This window comes from Cherax quadricarinatus, unplaced genomic scaffold (assembly GCF_038502225.1).
Source record: "Cherax quadricarinatus isolate ZL_2023a unplaced genomic scaffold, ASM3850222v1 Contig6472, whole genome shotgun sequence".
Taxonomy (NCBI): domain Eukaryota; kingdom Metazoa; phylum Arthropoda; class Malacostraca; order Decapoda; family Parastacidae; genus Cherax; species Cherax quadricarinatus.
Genome location: NW_027201498.1, coordinates 1,092 through 10,064, shown reverse-complemented (window position 1 = coordinate 10,064; position 8,973 = coordinate 1,092). Strand labels below are relative to the sequence as shown.

The window sequence follows — 8,973 nt, the reverse complement described above, 5'->3', positions numbered from 1 at the left end:
AAATAAGCTACCATGGTTCCAAAGAAAGCTCCTAGTGCCAAACCTTTGCTAAAGAAGGTGAGGAATACGATTGAATTTAAGAAAACATCATTGAACAATGTGAAAGTGGCATACGTGTGGGCGAACTGGCCAGGATGCATAACAAATCCCATACAACCATATCTTCCATCATAGCCAAGAAAAAGGAAATCAAGGAAGCTATTGTTGCAAAGGGGCTAAATATGCTGACAAAAAAGAGATCATCAGTACTCGAAGATGTTGAGAAGTTATTATTGGTGTGGATAAATGAGAAACAATAAGCAGGAGATAGTCTTATAACATCACATATTTGTGAAAAGGCTAGGCAGTTGCATGACAATTTGGTAAAGAAATTGTCTGCAACTAGTGGTGATGTGAGTGAATTTAAGGCCAGCAAAGGCCTTAAGCGTACTGGCATACACAGTGTGATAAGGCATGGTGAGGCTGCCAGTTCGAACCAAAAAGCGGCTGAAAAATATGTGCAGGAATTCAAGGGGTACGTAGAGGCTGAAGGACTGAAACCTGAACAAGTGTTCAATTGTGATGAAACAGGCCTATTTTGGAAGAAAATGCCAAAGAGGACCTACATTACTCAGGAAGAAAAGGCACTGCCAGGACACAAGCCTATGAAAGACAGGCTGATGCTCATGTTCTGTGCTAATGCTAGTGGGGATTTCAAAGTGAAGCTGTTACTAGTGCACCATTCTAAAAATCCCAGAGTGTTCAAGAAAAACAATGTTATGAAGAGTAAATTGCGTGTGTTTTGTAGATCTAATAATAAGGTATGGGTCATGAGGGAAATTTTCATCAAGTGGTTCAATGAAATGTTTGGCCCTAGTGTGAAGAATTACCTCCTGGAAAAGAAATTGGATCTCAAGTGCCTCCTAGTAATGGACAATGCACCTGATCATCCTCCAAACTTTGATGACCTAATTCTGAAGGAGTTTGGGTTCATCACAGCAAAGTTCTTGCCCCCAAATACCACTCCTCTCCTCTAGCCCATGGACCAGCAGGTCATTTCAAACTTTAAAATACTCTACACCAAAGCAATGTTTGAAAGGTGCTTTAAAGTGACCTCAGGAACTCACTTGACCCTAAGAGATTTTTGGAAAGAACACTTCAGTATTCTCCATTGCATAAGCCTTATAGGTAAGGCTTGGGAAGGAGTGACTACCAGAACTTTGAACTCTGCTTGGAGAAAATTATGGAGAGATTGTGTCCACAAGAGTGATTTTGAAGGTTTTGAGGCGGCCCATGATGAGCCTATGTCAGTTGTGAACTCTATTGTGGCACTGGGGAGTTCCATGGGGTTGGATGTGAGTTTGGAGGATGTGGAAGTGTTGGTGGAGGACCACAACAAACAGCTCACCACTGAGGAGCTGCAAGAGCTTCAGCAGGAACAGCAACAGATTGCAGCTCAGAATCTTGCTGCAGAGGAGAAGGAAAAGAGATGGAAGAAGGTGCCTCTTTCAGAAATTAAGGAGATTTTTGAAATGAGAGGTAGGATGGAAAGATTTATGGAGAAACATCGCCCAGAGAAGGATGTTGCAAGCAATATTGGCAACTTGTAGAGTGACAGAGTCTTTGCCCATTTTAGGGAAGTTTTAAAGAGATGCCAGAAAGAGAGCTCTCTGGACAGTTTTTTTTGTGAGACTCCAGTGACTCTCAAGCTGGTCCTAGTGGCATTAAGAAACAGAGAAGAGAAGTAACCCCAGAAAAGGACTTCCATACACTAAGAAGAATCGTTAATAAAGTTTAGTGTTATGCTGTTAATGTTTCATTCATCATGTCCCATTGTATTGTTTATGTACTACATCTATATTTCATGTAACAAAATTTTTTGTTTTAATACTTCTGGGTGTCAGGAATGGATTAATTGTATTTACATTATTTCTTATGGGGAAAATTGATTCGAAAATCGTCTATTTCGATAACAGTCCCACATCCAGGAACGGATTATGGATGATGATTGAGGAACCACTGTACATCCTGGCCAGTTAGCCCACATGTATGCCACTTTCATAATGTTCAATGATGTTTTTCTTAAATTCAAGTGTATTTCTCACCTTCTTTACCAAAGGCTTGGCACTAGGACCTTTCTTTGGAGCCATAGTAGCTTATTTAGCACTTGCAAGCACTAAAATGAATAGTATATTATAAAATATTTTGTATGAACAAGTGAGGGGACATTTGCTCACTGGTTAACAATGGCACATTGGCTGGGAAGATAGGCTGAGGTGGCTCAGAGCCATGAGTATGCGTCCAGGATGAACGACGATTAGCGAGTCAACCGACCATTTGCGATCCAATGTTTGGACAAAGTGACGCGACGATTTCCGAAAAAGACGACTATCGAGCCAGATGATTATCGAGGGGCCACTGTACATTATTATAACAACGAGAGCTTCAGAACAAAGTCAACTCAGTGCACTGTTTACCTCACTGTGGGAGCAGTTCTCTCCTGATTTGCTTACATTTTTGACAGTTATTTGGCCAGATTTTGTTTTTCTAACCATGGGTCCTAAGAAAGTAATTGTAAAGGACTGTGCTGGTAAGAAAAAGAGGATGATTTCCATGGAATTAAAGCATGAAATCATTGATAAACAAGAGAGGTGCCCAGGTTATGGGTTGAGGGGGAAGTGGGGGGGAGCTGGGTCGTAACTCAGAGCAAAAAATTGACTGATTGATGGCTCATATCTCAAAAAACTTGTATGTTGGGTCACTTATAAGTCAAGGATCCATTGTATTTCAAAATTGGGCCCATAATAAACAATTGAGTCATACCTAAAACTAAAATAACATTTCGTCTGTTCATTAGTTATGTCTCCAGGCCCCTTTTATAATACGCTTGCTTTCCATATTGTGTTTTTATTCACACAAAAAAATAGAAAATTTATTGTTATGCAAACTACTGCATTATTGTAAAAATGATATAAGTAATATCAGTGCATTTTTGAATGCATATTAGACCCACCAGTTGATGTGTGATGTGATGTGAGCTCTCTTCCAAGCTACTTTTTGTCTGTTAACCATTCAAAAATCTTCTCTATTTCTGTAATATGTCTTAATTTCTTTCAAATGACATGAAGTAAAATAAGAATACAACCATAAATACCATACAAAAATACACTGCAAATTTGCTGTTTTAAACCAACACATGGTCCCAGTTTTTTTTTTTTCATGCACCTAGTGCTGTAGGATTTTTTTTATATACTATGCATACTGACCACTCAGATCCTAATACTGTATCATGGGACTGACAGTCAATGGGTTAAAAGTGACAATTTTATTTAGTGAAACATGTGATAATAAAAAATTCTTTTCTTGTTCTGTGTGCTGTGTTGGTAATTGTGGAATATTTTACTATACTGACTCATGTTTCTATTTCAGAAGAATTTTGTGGAAGACTACCAGGTTGTGTCTTGCCAGACACTATATCTTCAGTACTTCAAGAAGCACCAGTGTAAGACTACCAGGTTGTGTCTTGCCAGACACTATATCTTCAGTACTTCAAGAAGCACCAGTGTAAGACTACCAGGTTGTGTCTTGCCAGACACTATATCTTCAGTACTTCAAGAAGCACCAGTGTAAGACTACCAGGTTGTATCTTGCCAGACACTATATCTTCAGTACTTCAAGAAGCACCAGTGTAAGACTACCAGGTTGTGTCTTGCCAGACACTATATCTTCAGTACTTCAAGAAGCACCAGTGTAAGACTACCAGGTTGTGTCTTGCCAGACACTATATCTTCAGTACTTCAAGAAGCACCAGTGTAAGACTACCAGGTTGTATCTTTCCAGACACTATATCTTCAGTACTTCAAGAAGCACCAGTGTAAGACTACCAGGTTGTGTCTTGCCAGACACTATATCTTCAGTACTTCAAGAAGCACCAGTGTAAGACTACCAGGTTGTATCTTGCCAGACACTATATCTTCAGTACTTCAAGAAGCACTAGTGTAAGACTACCAGGTTGTGTCTTGCCAGACACTATATCTTCAGTACTTCAAGAAGCACCAGTGTAAGACTATCAGGTTGTGTCTTGCCAGACACTATATCTTCAGTACTTCAAGAAGCACCAGTGTAAGACTACCAGGTTGTGTCTTGCCAGACACTATATCTTCAGTACTTCAAGAAGCACCAGTGTAAGACTACCAGGTTGTGTCTTGCCAGACACTATATCTTCAGTACTTCAAGAAGCACCAGTGTAAGACTACCAGGTTGTATCTTGCCAGACACTATATCTTCAATACTTCAAGAAGCACCAGAGTAAGACTACCAGGTTGTGTCTTGCCAGAAACTATATCTTCAGTACTTCAAGAAGCACCAGTGTAAGACTACCAGGTTGTATCTTGCCAGACACTATATCTTCAGTACTTCAAGAAGCACCAGTGTAAGACTACCAGGTTGTGTCTTGCCAGACACTATATCTTCAGTACTTCAAGAAGCACCAGTGTAAGACTACCAGGTTGTGTCTTGCCAGACACTATATCTTCAGTACTTCAAGAAGCACCAGAGTAAGACTACCAGGTTGTATCTTGCCAGACACTATATCTTCAGTACTTCAAGAAGCACCAGTGTAAGACTACCAGGTTGTGTCTTGCCAGACACTATATCTTCAGTACTTCAAGAAGCACCAGTGTAAGACTACCAGGTTCTATCTTGCCAGACACTATATCTTCAGTACTTCAAGAAGCACCAGTGTAAGACTACCAGGTTGTGTCTTGCCAGACACTATATCTTCAGTACTTCAAGAAGCACCAGTGTAAGACTACCAGGTTGTGTCTTGCCAGACACTATATCTTCAGTACTTCAAGAAGCACCAGTGTAAGACTACCAGGTTGTGTCTTGCCAGACACTATATCTTCAGTACTTCAAGAAGCACCAGTGTAAGACTACCAGGTTGTGTCTTGCCAGACACTATATCTTCAGTACTTCAAGAAGCACCAGTGTAAGACTACCAGGTTGTATCTTGCCAGACACTATATCTTCAATACTTCAAGAAGCACCAGAGTAAGACTACCAGGTTGTGTCTTGCCAGAAACTATATCTTCAGTACTTCAAGAAGCACCAGTGTAAGACTACCAGGTTGTATCTTGCCAGACACTATATCTTCAGTACTTCAAGAAGCACCAGTGTAAGACTACCAGGTTGTATCTTGCCAGACACTATATCTTCAGTACTTCAAGAAGCACCAGTGTAAGACTACCAGGTTGTGTCTTGCCAGACACTATATCTTCAGTACTTCAAGAAGCACCAGTGTAAGACTACCAGGTTGTGTCTTGCCAGACACTATATCTTCAGTACTTCAAGAAGCACCAGTGTAAGACTACCAGGTTGTATCTTGCCAGACACTATATCTTCAGTACTTCAAGAAGCACCAGTGTAAGACTACCAGGTTGTGTCTTGCCAGACACTATATCTTCAGTACTTCAAGAAGCACCAGTGTAAGACTACCAGGTTGTATCTTGCCAGACACTATATCTTCAGTACTTCAAGAAGCACCAGTGTAAGACTACCAGGTTGTATCTTGCCAGACACTATATCTTCAGTACTTCAAGAAGCACCAGTGTAAGACTACCAGGTTGTATCTTGCCAGACACTATATCTTCAGTACTTCAAGAAGCACCAGTGTAAGACTACCAGGTTGTGTCTTGCCAGACACTATATCTTCAGTACTTCAAGAAGCACCAGTGTAAGACTACCAGGTTGTATCTTGCCAGACACTATATCTTCAGTACTTCAAGAAGCACCAGTGTAAGACTACCAGGTTGTGTCTTGCCAGACACTATATCTTCAGTACTTCAAGAAAGGCAACATCTGTTATTCTTGTGAATTTTTAACTAAGTATTACTAATTATTACTAAATATGCATGGTAGTTAATGGAATAATGCAAGTTAGTTTTATTGTAATTAATAATTTTCAGAAAAAATGTTGAAGAAAAAGACAAAATAATAAACATGTTGTTGAGTGTATCTGCAGTGTTCTAGTACATATATTAATGTTTTACCACAAAACAAAAATTATGATAATCTTTCAACACACAATGTAAACTTTATTAGTGCTCATAATTAGGAAAAGTTTTGCCTAAATAAATCTTAACATGGGAATATGTTCATAAGGAAAATTATGTGTTTATCTCCAAAATAATTAAAAAATAAAATATCTTCAAGACATGAGTACATAAAGAAGATTAATGATACCACTGTTGTATGACTAAAATATTTTAAATGAAATACCTTCATTTAAAAAAATATGGAAAAACTTAAAGAACATAAACCATATCAATGCTCAGAGTGTCTGAAATGTTTTAGTAAAAAAAACGATCTTGTGACACATATGAGAGTACATACAGGAGATAAACCATATCAGTGTTCAGAGTGTCTGAAATGTTTCAGTAGAAAAAGCAGTCTTGTGACACATATGAGAGTACATACAGGAGATAAACCATATCAGTGTTCAGAGTGTCTGAAATGTTTTAGTAAAAAAGATCATCTTGTGGCACATATGAGAGTACATACAGGAGATAAACCATATCAATGTTCAGAGTGTCTGAAATGTTTCAGTAGAAAAAGCAGTCTTGTGACACATATGAGAGTACATACAGGAGATAAACCATATCAATGTTCAGAGTGTCAGAAATGTTTTAGTGAAAAAAGCAGTCTTGTGAAACATGTGAGAGTACATACAGGAGATAAACCATATCAATGTTCAGAGTGTCTGAAATGTTTTAGTGAAAAAAGCAATCTTGTGAGACATGTGAGAGTACATACAGAAGATAAACCATATCAATGTTCGGAGTGTCTGAAATGTTTTAGTGAAAAACGCGATCTTGTTGCACATGTGAGAGTACATACAGGAGATAAACCATATCAATGTTCAGAGTGTCTGAAATGTTTTAGTGAAAAAAGCAGTCTTGTGAGACATGTGAGAGTACATACAGGAGATAAACCATATCAATGTTTGGAGTGTCTGAAATGTTTTAGTGAAAAAGGCCATCTTGTTGCACATGTGAGAGTACATACAGGAGATAAACCATATCAATGTTCAGAGTGTCTGAAATGTTTTAGTCAAAAAACCCAACTTGTGAAACATGTGAGAGTACATACAGGAGATAAACCATATCAATGTTCAGAGTGCCTGAAATATTTTAGGGAAAAAGGTACTCTTGTGACACACATGAGAGTACATACTGGAGAAAAACCATATCAATGCTCTGAGTGTCTGAAATGTTTTAGAGTAAAAAATCATCTTGTGACACATGTGAGAGCACATACAAGAGATAACCCATATCAATGCTGAGAGTGAAATGTTTTAGTAAAAAAAATATCTTGTGATACATACACAAGAACATACAGGAGATAAAACATGTTAGAGTTTAATATTTCAGGAATATTTTACTTATAAACTCATGAGAATATATAAAAGGGATGTACTATAACAGTGTTGAGAGTGAAATAAGTTAATGAAATGCCAGTCATATAAATCATGTAGATAGTAAGTTGGTAGACAGCAACCACCCAGGGAGGTACTACATTATGTGGTAGTAGATTGGTAGACAGCAACCACCCAGGGAGGTACTACATTATGTGGTAGTAGATTGGTAGACAGCAACCACCCAGGGAGGTACTACATTATGTGGTAGTAGATTGGTAGACAGCAACCACCCAGGGAGATACTACCATCCTGTTGTAGTAGGTTGGTAGACAGCAACCACCCAGGGAGGTACTACCATCCTGTGGTAGTAGGTTGGTAGACAGCAACCACCCAGGGAGGTACTACCATCCTGTGGTAGTAGGTTGGTAGACAGCAAACACCCAGGGAGGTACTACCATTCTGTGGTAGTAGATTGGTAGACAGCAACCACCCAGGGAGGTACTACTGTCCTGTGGTTGTGGGTTGGCAGACAGCAACCACTCAGGAATTGCTACCATCCTGTGGTAGTAGATTGGTAGACAGCAACCACCCAGGGAGGTACTACCATCCTGTGGTAGTAGGTTGGTAGACAGCAACCACCCAGGGAGGTACTACCATCCTGTGGTAGTAGGTTGGTAGGCAGCAACCACCCAGGGAGGTACTACCATCCTGTGGTAGTAGACTGGTAGACAGCAACCTCCTAGGGAGGTACTACCATCCTGTGGTAGTAGGTTGGTAGACAGCAACCACCTGGGAAGGTATTACTGTCCTGTGGTAGTAGGTTGGTAGATAGCAACTACCCAGGGAGGTACTACCATCCTGTGGTAGTAGGTTGGTAGACAGCAACCATCCAGAGAGGTACTAATGTCCTGTTGTAGTAGGTTGGTAGACAGCAACCACCAAGAGAGGTACTACCATCCTGTGGTAGTAGGTTGGTAGACAGCAACCACCCAAGGAGGTACTACCATCCTGTGGTAGTAGGTTGGTAGGCAGCAACCACCCAGGGAGGTACTACCATCCTGTGGAAGTAGGTTGATAGACAGCAACCACCCGGGGAGGTGCTACTGTCCTGTGGTAGTAGGTTTGTAGATAGCAACTACCCAGGGAGGTACTACCATCCTGTGGTAGTTACTATCAGGTCCAACTCACACCCACCCACATCCACTCATGTATTTATCCAACCTATTTTTAAAGCTGCACAACATTCTGGCCTCTATAACTGTACTTGGGAGTTTGTTCCACTCATCCACAACTTTGGTAATAGAGTTGTGGATGAGTGAAACAAACTCCCAAGTACAGTTATAGAGGACAGAACGTTGTGTAGCTTTAAAAATAGGTTGGATAAATACATGAGTGGATGTGGGTGGGTGTGAGTTGGACCTGATACCTTGTGCTACCAGGTCGGTTGCCGTGTTCCTCCCTTAAGTCAATGTGACCTGATCTGACTAGGTTGGGTGCATTGGCTTAAGCTGGTAGGAGACTTGGACCTGCCTCACATGGGCCAGTAGGCCTTCTGCAGTGTTCCTTCGTTCTTATGT

At 40.2% G+C, this 8,973-nt stretch overlaps 1 protein-coding gene across 6 annotated transcripts; it reads left to right on the top strand.

Moving 5' to 3' along the window:
• Nucleotides 1–3,275: 3,275 nt before the first annotated feature.
• LOC138852281 (zinc finger protein 84-like) lies at nucleotides 3,276–8,659 on the top strand. Of its 6 annotated transcripts, none has more exons than XM_070082054.1 (4): nucleotides 3,276–4,486; nucleotides 4,549–4,672; nucleotides 4,735–5,354; nucleotides 5,417–8,659. In XM_070082054.1, the coding sequence occupies exon 4, from the start codon at nucleotides 6,275–6,277 to the stop codon at nucleotides 7,319–7,321; it is 1,047 nt and encodes a 348-aa protein (XP_069938155.1). In that variant the 5' UTR covers nucleotides 3,276–4,486; nucleotides 4,549–4,672; nucleotides 4,735–5,354; nucleotides 5,417–6,274; the 3' UTR covers nucleotides 7,322–8,659. The 6 variants fall into 6 exon arrangements, with proteins under 6 accessions (XP_069938155.1, XP_069938156.1, XP_069938153.1 ...); XM_070082055.1 differs by having other exon boundaries at nucleotides 4,735–5,726; nucleotides 5,789–8,659; XM_070082052.1 differs by having other exon boundaries at nucleotides 3,277–3,928; nucleotides 3,991–4,486; nucleotides 4,735–8,659.
• Nucleotides 8,660–8,973: the final 314 nt, after the last annotated feature.

What these genes read in the sequence shown, in the direction of transcription:
- LOC138852281 (XM_070082054.1), top strand. Translation starts at nt 6,275, where the DNA reads ATGGAAAAACTTAAAGAACATAAACCATATCAATGCTCAGAGTGTCTG.